The sequence below is a fragment of the Heteronotia binoei genome, chromosome 1 (assembly GCF_032191835.1).
Source record: "Heteronotia binoei isolate CCM8104 ecotype False Entrance Well chromosome 1, APGP_CSIRO_Hbin_v1, whole genome shotgun sequence".
Classification (NCBI taxonomy): Eukaryota; Metazoa; Chordata; class Lepidosauria; order Squamata; family Gekkonidae; genus Heteronotia; species Heteronotia binoei.
In genome coordinates this window covers 258,215,736-258,229,573 of record NC_083223.1, presented here as the reverse complement: position 1 = coordinate 258,229,573, position 13,838 = coordinate 258,215,736, and the positions used below count along the sequence as shown (strand labels likewise).

Sequence of the window (13,838 nt, the reverse complement as noted above, 5' to 3'; positions counted from 1 at the left end):
GTGCTCCTAAGAACACTGTCCTGGGAGCAAGCCTCACTGAATAGATCTGAATAGGCTTCTAAATTTAGGGTTGCCAGCCTCCAGGTGGGCTCTGGAGATCTCCTACTTTTACAACTGATCTCCAGCTGGCAGAGAACAACTCCCCTGGAGAAAACGGCTGCTTAGAAGAAGACTGCAGATTTATACCCCGCCCTTCTCTCTGAATCAGACTCAGAGCGGCTTACAATCCCCTATATCTTCTCCCCCTACAACAGATACCTTGTGAGGTGGGTGGGGCTGAGAGGGCTCTCACAGCAGCTGCCCTTTCAAGGACAACTGCGATAGCTATGGCTAACCCAAGGCCGTTCCAGCCACTGCAAGTGGAGGAGTGGGGAGTCAAACCTGGTTCTCCCAGTTAAGAGTCCATACACTTAACTACTACACCAAACTGGCTCTCTACGGGTGGGCTCTATGGCCTTGTACCATGCTGAGGCCCCTTCCCTTCCCTTCCCTTCCCTTCCCTCCCCAAACCCCAACCTCTCCTGGATCCACCTCCAAAGTCTCCAGGTATTTTCCAACACAGACCTGGCAACCCTACTTCTGATTAGGGTGCTTTGAGTGGTGCTGAATACAAAACAGCATTCTGTTTTGAATGCCAGCCAGTCCACTGCCTCCAGGAAGCCCACAATCAGGACGTGATGACTTCTCTGGCTTGCCCCCAGCACTGGATACTCAGTGAACATGGAGGTGGCCATATTTGCACAAGAAGCCCGAATTGCTGCAGGCCCTGTGGCCTTCATGAAGGATTGTTTTGAAGATATGCTTCCTTAATAAGGAATCCTTATTAAGAGATAACTTGCAATCTTCAGCTGGGAACTATTTTGGAATCTTGCTAAGGAAGTAAGAACTGCTTGGATCCTGCCTAAAATTTGAGCAGACGAGGGAGGGGGGTTTGTTTGTGGGGAGTGACTGATACGCCTCCCTGCTACTCCTGCAGCCAAAATTCCCTCCAAAATGCTGCTCCCCTGGGCAATAAGAGATTCCCACCAGGAACTGTTTAGAATAGGATGATCCAGGTGGGCAGCTGTGTTGGTCTGAAGCAATAGAACAAAGTAGGAGTCCAGTAGCACCTTTAAGGCCAACACAGTTTTATTCAGAATGTAAGCTTTTGTATGCATGCATACTTCTTCAGACAGCAGAATGAGATGCAGTGAGTAGAGCTACATATAGCTGGTGGCCAGTGCTTAAGAATGCAAAGTGGTACAAAGTTAGAATCCAATGGTATTCTTTTTTTCTAATGACAAACTAGAATGATGTTTATAATGTATGTCACATGATAAAAAGTAAATTAGGTGGACAGGAACATCTTTGGGAAAGACATGACCTCAGTTTAACCCAGAATTGAAAGCAAGAATAGAGCAATTAACAGACTCCATTTAATTAACAGACTCCATTTATTGCCTTATGACATTCTCACCATCATTCTCCCATTCTGACATGTTACTATTTTATTGGTTTCCCACGCAAATGCTATCCAGACCAAATGTCCTTTCAATTTGTTAATTTCACTATTTTGCCATTGGATTCTAACTTTGTAGTGTTTTGCATTCTTAACCACTGCCCACCAGCTATATGTAGCTCTGCTCACTGTACCCCATTCCATTGTCTGATGAAGTAAGCATGCATACGAAAGCTTACATTCTGAATAAAACTTGGTTGGTCTTAAAGGAGCTACTGAACTCCTACTTTGTTTAGGAATCATATGTCTGCTGTTTGATGGAGTGAATTAGCTAAAATCTACCTCCCTTCACCTGTAGAGTTTTTCTGCAGCATACAACATTGGTATTTACCATTCCCTTTTTTCTCCAGATTTTTTTAAACAAGGGTGTGTCCTCATTCTCTCAGCAAAAGTTCCTAACAAATTCCAAAGACAGTTGCCAGAATGAGCATGGTGGTGGAATGTAACTCAAAAATGTAACCGGAAAAAAGATAATGGGAGAATCTCTTGTGCAATTGAGAAAAGTTTATTTTCAATATACAGTGCTACCAACATTGGGGGACTTACCAAGCAGCTTTAAGCCAATTGTTTAAAATCCCTGCCCTGAGGAGTTTACAATCGGTCTGTCTATTGCAACTGTATCCCGCCCTTCCTTCAGGCAGCTCAGGATCTTGTCTCTTCTCCATTTTATCCTCAGAACAACCCTGTGAGGTAGGTTAGGCTGAGAAGGTGACTGGTCTGAGGTGAGCCAACAAGCTGCGTGGCAGAGTGGGGAATCAAACCCGGGTTTCCCTCAGTCCTAGTCCAGTACTCTAACCCCTACACCACACTAAATTTTGATATGGCAAAGGGAGGGAACTGGAGGTAGTTGCAATAGGGAATGACACAACACAGAGTTACAGCTACATGGGCTTTGGTGTAACTGGGGCGAGAAGTAAAAGCTGATGCTAAAGTCCCCATGGGAAAAAAAGTGATCTGGAGGAAAAGAATATAGGTGTTCCAGGGGCAAAATCAGGCATGGCCTCCACCTTGAAAGCCTCTCATTTTCATTTGCCAAAATGACGTTACTGTAATCTTGCTGGAACCCTTCCTGCTGGCTGCCATTTCTTCGGCCCTCCTGCCTTCTGGGTCTTTCCCTACTTCGAAGCCCAGGAGTTCTGATCCTCCAGTTGAGAGTTCAAGGAAATGTCTGGAATCATAAAAAGTCCTTTTGCCCCACTGCCCCCTGCTTTCCATGGTCCCTGGTCTCCATCCATCCCACGAATGCCTCAGATGGTCTTACAGAAGCACCTCCTCTAAGTCGCTTTCGAAAGAGGGCAGCCCTGAAAACACAGAACAGTGGGGGAAATTAAAGAGAAGCCACAAATCTGAATAAGCTGCTGAGCTGTTGCAAAGGATTGTGGGATGACCGTGTGCACCCAGGCTGGGCCTGTTAGGCCTAGGGTTGCTTGGTGAGGCCTGAAGCTCTCCTGGAATACAATCTCCAGAGATCTGTTCCCCTGAAGCAAATGACAATTGGAGCAAATGATGTCGCCATTGTTTCACACAGGGCTTCTTTGTAGCAAAAGCCCAGCAGGAACTCATTTGCATATCAGGCCACACACACCCTGACACCAAGCCAGCCGGAACTGTGTTCCTGTGCATTTCTGCTCAAAAAAAAGCCCTGCCTACGGAAACGAACCACCATCGAAAACCCTTGCAAACAAAGCAGCCTTGTGCTTCTTTCTAAACATCTGCAGTGTGGTAGCCCTCTTCCTGAAGCCATTTCACCTAGCACAGGGGTTCTCAACCTTTTTCAGCCCACAGGCGACTTTGGAATTCTGACACAGCATGGTGGGCGCAGGCACAACATAGCTGCCACAAAATGGCTGCCACAGGAGGCTAAGGCAGCTACAAAATGGCTGCCACCATGGCTTACCTTCAGTCACACATTGAAGATTCTTGTGCTGTGGTGGCAGCTGCTGCCAAAACAATATTTTTAAATATCTGCGACAAACAATCAAGTCTTCAATGGGCCAATCAGAATCACTTCTGGGCAAATGCCCCAACTGACCCCACCCACTTTCTAAAAATACTTAGAGAACCCAAGAGCGCCATGTTGAGAACTCCTGACCAAGAGACAAGAGCAGTGAAAAGAGGCTTCTGGGACAGCCATCCTTGGGATTGTCAACACCAGTTTCTGAGATCACCTGGTCCTCTGTTTGTTCAGCCAGTAAGCTAGGCAAATGGTAAAGCAGCAGGAGCTGTAACTTGTCCCTGGAACAGTTACACAGAGGCCATTGGTGAAGCTCCCTTTATCCAGTTGGCACCAACTAAGGTAGAATATTAGCAGATGTTTTGGGGTCATTGTCCCTGGTAAATCGTGGTCCCTGTTTTTGTGTTTGGGGGACACCCTGTCAAAACGTATGTTTTGCTCATCTTGATAGATTAACCTGGGGGGGGGTTTGTAGCAGGAACTCCTTTGCATATTAGGCCACACACCCCTGATGTAGCCAATTCTTCAGGAGCTTACAGTGGGCCCTGTTATAAGAGTCCTGTTAGCTCTTGGAGGACTGGCTACATAGGGGGTGTGATCTAATATGCAAAGAAGTTTCTCCTACAAAAAAGCAGGATTTACCCATGGATTTGCCTAAAACAGGGGTGGCCAACGGTAGCTCCCCAGATGTTTTTTGCCCACAACTCACATCAGCCCCAGCCAGCACGTAGGCTGTAGTTGTAGGCAAAAAACATCTGGAGAGCTACCGTTGGCCACCCCTGGCCTAAAAGATGGATTTACCCATCCCCCCGATCTCTCTAAAGGTGGACATATTTCTTCAATGGATCCATCTTGTTCAAATTCCGCATATTTTCCCAGGCCTGTATATGAACACTAAAGCACTAGGAAATATCCAGGGGAGGGTCTGTGGCTCAGTGGAAGAGCCTCTGCTTTGTATGCATATCCCAGGTGTAGTTCCCAGCATCTCCAGTAGGAAGTGCTATGAAAGACCTCTACCTAAGACCCTGGAAAGCTGCTGCCAGCCAGGGGTAGGGAATGTTGGCTCTCCAGATGTTTTTTGGCTACAACTCCCATCAGCCCCAGCCATTGGCCATGCTGGCTGGGGCTGATGGGAGTTATAGGCAAAAAACATCTGGAGAGCCAATGTTCCCTACCCCTGGAGTGAATTCTGACCATGATTCAGTATATGGCAGCTTCAGGTATACCATTTTGCACCCTGTTGCTTACATATATTGTGAAATTTTGATAATGTACTGCAGGAAACTTCACTGTTTTGGCTTTTCCATCAGGAATCCAGTGAAGAGTGAAGGAACACAGGATGCAACCAAGCCACCAGGAAGCTGTCACCAGTGTGTAACAATGAAGGGAGTGACAGTTGGCAATCAGAACAAAAACCACAGAGAACAATGCTCGAAAACAGAAGCCCTCGAGTATAAAGAATTAGGGTCCCGTCCCTGTTGCCTCCGCCCTGCCTGACTCACCAGCCCCTGGTGCTTCTTCGCCTTCTGCAAAGAGCTCATCTTGCTCGGAATCCTCCAGCAGTGAGAGATCTTCCGGGGGCCACCGTAGCTCCCCGCTTTCCACGTCACCCACTTCGATGGGTTCCACTATGATGGAGGGCAGGCGATTCTTCCGGCCAGCTGGGCTCCCCGGATCTGACTCATCGTAGGGGTCTTCGTAAAGACACTGGCTGGATCCCTTGCATATGTCGTCATGCAGTTCCTCACACCGCAACTCCCGGCAACTCCCTTTGCACGAGGGCCCTCGGCCACACATCTCCTCGCACGCCAGCTCACCAGACTCTCGGCACATCTCATCACATGGTTCCCCAGGGAGGCTCTCACACAGCTCCAAGGGAGGGCCCCTGAAGGGATCAGCGCCCAGACCCTGCGGAGGGCTTAGGAAGAGCTGGGGACAAACCAGAGCAGGATCAGCCTGAACTGCAAGGTATGAGGGCTGATTCACACCTGAGAAGTTGGGAGGCATACAGTATGTGTACAACTGATATGCAGTTGCAAACCATTATGGTGGCTAGAACACCAGGGCTTTTTTGGAACTCATTTGCACATTAGGTCACACCCCCTGGTGTAGCCAATCCTCTAAGAGCTTACAGTAGGCCCTGAACTAAAAGCCCTGTCAGCTCTTGGAGGACTGGCTACATCAGGGGTGTGTGCCCTAATATGCAAAGGATTCCTGCTACAAAAACCCTGTAACATTATCTGCTGTTTCTAAACTTGATAGAAGATCCTCTCTTGGTGCGCATTTAAAATGTTCATCTACATTGCATACCACCATCACTTTTGTCCAGGGGTCACTTTGTAGAAAAATAGGTGGTGAAGCTCATTAGCATAACACATTAGCATATCCCCCCCCCAGCTAAAAGCAACCCGATGCAAGAAAGGAGAGCCCTGGGTGAGCAAGGTCTGCTTGGGTTGGCTAGAGATCCAGTCAGCCCAAGCAGGCCTTGCTTGCCTGGGGCTCTCCTGGACCACCCCTCCCCCACCAAGTCAAAAGGCCAGCAAGCCACCCACCACCCAAAATCACATAAGAAGTGGAGAAAGGGTGGCACAGGCTTCTCCAGGGGTTAATGATTGCTGCTGGGGGCGTGGCTGGCTGGCGGGCTGCCCACTCTCCTAATCCAGGGATTGTTATGCAGCTGCACCTAATATTCAATGGCCAAGGTAGGTGGGGAGGAAGAGAGGGAACTGTCAGAAAGGTTCAAGAGCTGCGCTCCTGTGAGGAAGAGAGGGAACTGTCAGAAAGGTTCAAGAGCTGCGCTCCTGTGAGCTGCTGCTGAATCTGAGGCCTGCTTCTGTCTTGCTTTGCATTATCTTAAGTTGTCTACACTCATTTTCTTGAATTGGCACTGAAAGCGGTTTCACCCCAAAGTTGCTCCTCACTTTACAAGAGTACTTTTGAACAGGAGTTTTTTGCAGGCAGATTTAGTGCTCATAAAATCAGGATCAACCCTAAGTGTTGAACCAGCCATCGTCTGGGGCAGTGATGCTGTCTATCTTGGTGCTTGGGGGGCAGCAGTGGGAGGGCTTCTGGAGTTCTGGCCATGCTGGTGGATCTTCTGATGGCATCTGGGCTTGGGCCACTGTGTGACAAAGAGTATTGGACTCGATGGGCCATTGGCCTGATTTAACATGCTTGTCTTATGTTCTTGTGTATTGTTAGAAAAATATCCCAAGACACCACAGCTTCATATTGTATGTAAACTGCTGTGAAGTAACGGCTGACTTATGGCAACCCCAGCAAAAGATGTTCAAGGCAAATGAGGAGCAGAGATGGTTTGCCGTTGCCTTCCTCCACCAAGTCTTCCGCGACAGTCTCCCTTCCAAGTACCAACCCTATGTAGCTTCTGCATCTGACGAGATCGGACTACACCATGCTGCCTTCCCTCTCCCAGCCCCATTTTGGGCATATATATATTTGGAAGTACATCCCATAAAACTGAATGGATCTTACACAGGAGAAGCCACGTAACTCCTTTTGAGGTAATCTACCAGCTAAAGATGAAAGTATCTATGCAGAGGTCAGGCAGCCTTTTTAGACCCAGTGCCTTGAAATAGGGAGTGTCTGGCTGTGAAGATGTTGGTGTACCAGCAAACAAAATGGAGGTGGAAGAGAAAAGGGTTGTACTCGGCCTTACCCACTTGTAGCAAACCAACCCCCTCCCTTCCCCAGCAGAGTTGCGAACATCTCAGGAATTCTGTTGGACAAGACTGTTGGTTATGCAGGTCTGGGAAGCAGTAAAGGGCAAAAGCCAGGCCCGTTGCTTTCTCCCATACTGCTTCCCACCTGCAGCTCTGCCTGTGCCCTGCTTGCTTGAGCAGAGGTCTGGCCCTGAGGGCTGAGCAAAACAGTCCAGTGTGCCACTATCATAACGTGTGGGTGGACGCTTATTCCTGATCTACAATTTCTAAGGATTGTTCTAGTCTCACCTGACTATTTAAAGATGATGCTCTTAGGGGGCTGTCCCCCCTGGCCGAGATCCACTGCATCTCTTGATCGGTGCTGAGCCCTGTTCCATCAGGTACGGGTCGATTGCAGCACTCCAGATTCCCTGCTGGTGTCTGGCACGGAGCGCAGGCCTCGGTGGTCGTCTCGGGGCCATCGCAGCCCCTCATCATTTCTGTCATGACCTCATTTGTGAGGCAAGGCTCTAAACCGAAATTATGAGGTCCAGCTGCCTGGGCAGAAGGAGGAGAGAAGAAGAATGAAAAGGGCTGTCTCCCAACAAACGAAATCTCAGTAGGTTAACAGCATAAATTTTGGTCAGGTGGGTAGCTGTGTTGGTCTAAAGAAACACGCATGCACATGAAAGCTCATAACTTTGGTAGTCTTAAAAGTGCCACTGGACTCTCTTTGCATATTTTTAAATCTATCTTGCACACATCTGCTTGGGAGGGAAAAGTCACATTTTTATTTGTTTTGCAATAATAGTTTCATTAAACCATTAAATAATAGCTTGATGTGCGGCTTGTTGACATACTCACATGCAGTAGCAGCTGTCTAGGAAGAGGCATTCCCTCCTGTGTGAAGGAGAAGGGAAAATGGCTCTTCTGAGACAAGGATCGCAGCAAGCATCAAAAGAGGCACCCCTTCCTGTGTGAAAGAGAAAGGGGAATGCCTCTTCTGGTCACACATACCACAGCAAACATTAAAAAGGCATCCCTGTGTGAAAGAAAATGCCTCTTATTAGATAATGGTCGCACAAATCACAACAGGCATAAAAAGAGGCATTCCTTCCTGTGTGAATGAGATAGGGGAATGCCTCTTCTGGTCACAAACATCACAGCAAGCATTAAAAAAGGCACCCCCTCCTGTGTGAAAGAGAAAGGGGAAATGCCTCTTCTGGTTACATATCACAATGAGCACCAGAAGGGGGCATCTCTTCTTGTGTGAAAGAGAAAGGGGAATCCTCTTCTGGTCATGCATCTCACAGTGAGCATCAAAAGAGGCTTCCTGTGTAAAGGAGAAGGAATGGTCACACAAATCGCAGCAAGCTTCAAAAGAGGCATCCCCTCCTGTGCGAAAGGGAAAGGAGAGTAGCTCTTCTTATCACACATATCACAGCCAGCATCAAAAGAGGCATGCACTTCTGTGTTCAAGAGATTAGGGAATGCCTCTTCTGAGATAATGGTCACACACATCACAGAAGACATCAAAAGAAGTTACTACCTCAGGTGTGAAAGATAAGGGGGAATGTTTGCCTTCTTGGGTATGGAGCAAGTGTCACTGACAATGTGTTGTGGGAGGTATTTTTAAATTTCCTGCATTCTGCAGGGTGTTGGACTAGAGGCCCCTTCCAACCCTATGTTTCTATTATTCTATGAATGACAATTGCTATCTATAGTTTTTATAATCAATTGTATTTAAAAAAATTTCAATCTGCCATTTTAGCTGATTAAGGTTACAACCCAGTGTTTACCCACCTGAAAGGAAGTTCCATTGAACTTACATACAAATAAACAAGCATAGGATTGGGCTGCCTACACTGAATCTATAATACTGACAACAAATCAAGCTAGTTGAATATCTGAGGTTTAACTTCAATTAAAATAATTAACCTCAATAATAATTAAGTCCCAGATTTTGCTTGTCCGAAGGTTTGAGAAGTCAGAATAAAGAGAAGTGTGCTGCTGGGCATGTGTAAAGTGCCTTATCTGGGAGAACCGGGTTTGATTCTCCACTTGCAGCTGCTGGAATGGCTGTGGGTCAGCGATAGCTCTCACAGAGCTTTCCCTGAAAGGGCAGCTTCTGGGAAAGCTCTCTCAGCCCCACCCACCTCACAAGGTGTCTGTTGTGGGGGAGGAAGGTAAAGGTTCTGGTGGGAAGTACTGTCAAGTCACAGTTGACTTATGGCCACTCTGTGGGATTCTCAAGGCAAGAAACAATCGGAGGTGGTTTCCCATTCCCTGAGAGTCAGTTCGGTGTAGTGGTTAAGTGCAGACTCTTATCTGGGAGAACCAGGTTTGATTCGCCACTCCTCCACATGCACCTGCTGATGTGACCTTGGGTCAGTCACAGTTCTCTCAGAGCTGTTCTCTCAAGAGCAGTTTCTGCTAGAGCTCTCTCAGCTCCACCTACTCTCACAGGGAGTCTGTTGTGGGGAGAGGGAAGGAAATAAGATTGTAAGCTGCTCTGAGACTCCTACAGGTAATGAAGAGCAGGGTATAAATCCAATCTCTTCTTCTTCTTCTCTGCATAGCAACCTGGGACTTCCTTGATAGGCTCTCATACAAATGCTAACAAGGGCTGATCCTGCTTAGCTTCCATGATCTGACAGGATCAGGCTAGCCTGGGCCATCTTGGTTAAGGTCCTCCAGTTGAACATGCAGTTCTCGATGTTGCTTTAAATCCTGGTAAGGAAGTAGGGGGTGGCGGGGAGACAGAGCATAGGTAGCTGCCTTTCCCCCCTTCCAAGATTTAAGACTGAGTGTATGTGTGTATATAAGAAAGCTGTGAAAGTGCCAGGACTGTTTGTCGCCTTTAACTATGGGGAGGGGTTCTTTTCCTGTCTCGCACCATTGTCTAATGCTAGGGATATTTCCTTTTCCTCCACACAGAAATAAGGAATTTCCCTGCAATCAAGAGACGAGCTCATCTGTGGGATGACACTAGGATAAAAATACTCTAGAAAAACTGAGAATTCTAGAGCAATACTGTAATCTTTTGTCATCTGTGGGTGGGGTTGTTGTTGTTTTTTGGCACATGGTTTCTTTTTTCTGCCCTCAAGTCACGGCTGACCTACAGCAACCCTAAAGGGTTTTTAAGGCAAGAGACAAACAGAAGTGGTTTGCCATTGCCTGACTGCAAAGCAACCCTGGACTTCCTTAGAGGTCTTCCATCCAAGTAATAGGCAGGGCTGACCCAGTTTAGCTTCCAAGATCTGATGATACTGGGCTATCCAGGTCAGGGCACACCGTTTCTAGAATGTATAAAATCTCCCACATCGCCTCATCCTTTCTAGCATAGCGTCTGACATTGTGGATAAATTTTACGATGAATTTTGAGTAAAGTGAGATCACATTGAGAGGCAATTTACTTGGTTCTCAAGAATGGTAGAGAAAATGTTTCCCGTTTGCAGGGTCGTGACCCGGTACCGGGCCACAGAAGCCTCAATACTGGGTCACAAGAAAAGTCAAAGCTAGCCCCGCCCCCAGCAAAGCCTGAGCTCTTCTGCTTGCTTCCCCCCCCCCCCGTCTCTCTGTTGTGCAGAGAAAAGATAGGCTTGAAGACTGACTAGGCTGCAAAGCCTGAGCTCCATTTTGCTTCCTTCCTTCCCCCATCTCTGTGTTGTGCAGAGAAAAGCTAGCCTTGAAGACTGACACAGACTGGAAAGCCTGAGCTCCATTTGGCTTCCTTCCCCTGTCTCTGTGTTGTGCAGAGAGGAGCTGGGCTGCCTCTCCTTCCTTCTCCCCCCTCCCAGTGTTTGAGAGAAAATCTGGAGTCCACTGGCACTTTAGACCCATGAAGTGTTCTTCAAGGTATGAGCTTTCATGTGCCTTGCAGTATGTTCTGTTCGGGAGATCTCACCGGGAGGCCTGGGCGACAAAGAAGGGGGGGGGGTTCAGCTGGGAGGGGCAGGGAGTGGGCATTCCAGTAGCTATTTTTTTTTTTACCAAATGACCCCTGGCAGAATTGTTACTGATGGTAAGGCCCTTTCCTTTCCTTTCCTTTCCTTTCCTTTCCTTTCCTTTCCTTTCCTTTCCTTTCCTTTCCTTTCCTTTCCTTTCCTTTCCTTTCCTTTCCTTTCCTAGTGATGCTCTGTCTGTATTCTTGGTTCGGGGGGGGGGGGGGAGCAACAGTGGTGGGCTTCTAGTGCCCTGGCCCCACTGATGGACATTCTGGTGCTTTGGGGGCATTGTGTGAGAGAATTTTTGACTGGATGGTCCATTGGCCTGATCCAACATGGCTTCTTTTATGCTGTTGTTGCAGACATAGGAGCTCAGCCAATGAAAGATTGGCACCCCCAGTTGTAGCCAGCTGGCCTTTCTATGACATTTCTGTGTGAGTGAGTGAGAGTGAGAGATGTGGGGTAGAAAGAGAATATTGGAGATTGCTGCTGTATATCTCAACAGCACTGGAAGGGATGATACTATGAAAGAGGCACCATTTTACTGGTCCTGCTTTTACCAGCTGTTTGACACCAAAATTAAACTCCTTCTGTAGATATTAAAAAGGATGAAAGAAGTTCACTGGCTAAATATCTGCACAACAGGTTGCTTTTAAAGGCATGACAGGTTGCTTTTAAAGGCATGGGAAACACAGCCAGTAAAAAGCTGCAAGCCCCGTAAATATCCTTTTTTAAATAACTGCAGAAAAGCTTGTATGAACTTCATATAACTTGAAATTAATTCATTAATTGCAGTACAATTCTCTGCTATCTTTCACAGCAATTTTCCAGTGTTCCAGCCAAGGAAAAGTATGAAAAATAGCTGTCAACAGATTTTCTTGAAACCAAGCAAGCTTGGTTGTAGCTTGAGTAGGGTTGCCAAGTCCAATTCAAGAAATATCTGGGGACTTTGGGGGTGGAGCCAGGAGACTTTGGGGGTGGAGCCAGGAGACATTGGGGCGGAGCCAGGAACAAGAGTGTGACAAGCATAATTGAACTCCAAGAGAGTTCTGGCCATCACATTTAAAGGGACAGCACACCTTTTTAAATGTCTTCCTTCCATAGGAAATAATGAAGGATAAGGGCACCTTCTTTTGGGGCTCATAAATTGGACCCCCTGGTCCAATCGTTTTGAAATTTGGGGGATACTTTGGGGAGAGGCACTAGATACTATATTGAAAATTTGGTGCCTCTACCTCAAAAAACAGCTCCCCCAGAGCCCCCGAAACCTCCAGATCAATTCCCCATTATACCCTATGAGAAGACGTTTCCCTCTCCACCCCCCTCCCACTCCCCCCCGCCCCCCCCCCCCCCCGTTTCTGGCAAATCTGATGCAGGGGACTCTGTACTCACGAGTTGCTGCCAGCTTCTCACAGCAACACAGGCACACCAGCTGGGCACTTTATGGCATGGAATAGGAAGCTGGCAGAACTCACCTCCGGAGGTGCAAAGGCACATGGTCCTTTGGGGGCGTGGCTGGGCTCCCCTCCCTTCACCGGCCAGCTGACTGGGGACGGGAAGCAGCCTGAGAAATCGGAAGAGCTCTGGCTGCTGCGATCGGGGGCTGGGTGGGAAGGGCTGCCGTTTTCCCCCCTCCCCTCCCCCCCGCTTTACCTTTTATGGCCAGCGGGGGGAGGAGGCTCCAAATCGGGAGTCTCCAGGCCTAGCGGGGGATTTGGGAACCCTAAGCTTGAGGCAGGGTTCCAGTAGCAGCAGCTGAAGGAAGGGCCTACTAAATGTGTCAGCATATTTTGAGGTACAGCAGCTGCCAGGGCCCAGTGTGGGTGGTACACAGTGCTGGCATTCCTGATGGCAATGGCAACAGCACTCCCAACTACATACACTGGCCAGTGCTGTTGAGGAAGGGATGTGTAGGTGGTGCAGGCAATTGAACATGGGCATTAGGAGTGCTTGCAAACTGGGGAAGAACATACAAACAGATAGGTGCATGCTGGTGTGGGGGTGGAGAGAGAGGACCCTGAGAATGTATGAAAAAGTTGCAGACCACCCACTTTCCACCGCCATTTTGGATCAGCATGAGTTTCAGAGAGATTTTTCTTAAAACAATGTTATTTCAGAAGAAAAGGCAGGTTTGGGGGAGTGCCTGCTGGAAATGACATCACAGGAAAAGGTGGAGTTTTGGTTCAGTGTGCCCTGGAAGTGACATCACTTGGCCCTTGACATGGAAGTGACACCACAGGAAATGACATAATTCCTATCTCCACCCCCAAAGCCGCCTGGCTCCACCCTCAAATTTTAGTGGGTCACAAAGGAGAAGCGTAAAAATAACCGGGTCATGGGAAAGAAAAGTTTGGGAAACCCTGATCTAAATGATTTGTGATAATCCTATGCGCCAACTCCACGGGCTACCAGTTGAGTACTGGATCTGTTTTAAGGTCTTGGTTTTGACATTTAAAGCCTTATGTGGCCTGGGACTGACATATCTACAAGACTGCTCTCCACATATGTGCCCTGAAGATCATTACGATACAGTCCACAACACCTACTGACAGTCCCTGGCCTGAAGGACATCTGACTTGCCTCAACCAGGGCCAGGGCCTTTTTGGCCTTGGCCCCAGCCTGGTGGAATCAGCTCTCCACAGAGATCCAGGCCCTCACTGAATTACCACTTTTCTTAGGGCCTGTAAAATGGAGCTATTCTGCCAGGCCTTTGGTTGGGGCAGCGGGTGTCCTATCCTGTTGGCTGGCCTCTTTGCTGTGATACCATCTGCGCTGCGATA

At 48.0% G+C, this 13,838-nt stretch overlaps 1 protein-coding gene across 1 annotated transcript; it reads right to left on the bottom strand.

Annotated features, from left to right (window-relative positions):
* Positions 1-2,648: 2,648 nt before the first annotated feature.
* Positions 2,649-7,675, bottom strand: LOC132588065 (uncharacterized). Its single transcript, XM_060260422.1, has 3 exons — positions 7,421-7,675; positions 4,955-5,381; positions 2,649-2,799 (listed from the first exon to the last, which is right to left on the bottom strand). Exons 1-3 carry the CDS (start codon positions 7,616-7,618, stop codon positions 2,756-2,758), a joined length of 669 nt encoding a protein of 222 aa, XP_060116405.1. The 5' UTR covers positions 7,619-7,675; the 3' UTR covers positions 2,649-2,755.
* Positions 7,676-13,838: the final 6,163 nt, after the last annotated feature.

What these genes read in the sequence shown, in the direction of transcription:
- LOC132588065 (XM_060260422.1), bottom strand. Translation starts at nt 7,618, where the DNA reads ATGACAGAAATGATGAGGGGCTGCGATGGCCCCGAGACGACCACCGAG. An exon ending in CATCATCTTTAAATAGTCAG is followed by an intron (nt 5,382 to 7,420) that starts GTGAGACTAGAA and finishes GTTTGTCCCCAG; the next exon opens with CTCTTCCTAAGCCCTCCGCA. An exon ending in CGAAGAAGCACCAGGGGCTG is followed by an intron (nt 2,800 to 4,954) that starts GTGAGTCAGGCA and finishes CTGTGTTTTCAG; the next exon opens with GGCTGCCCTCTTTCGAAAGC.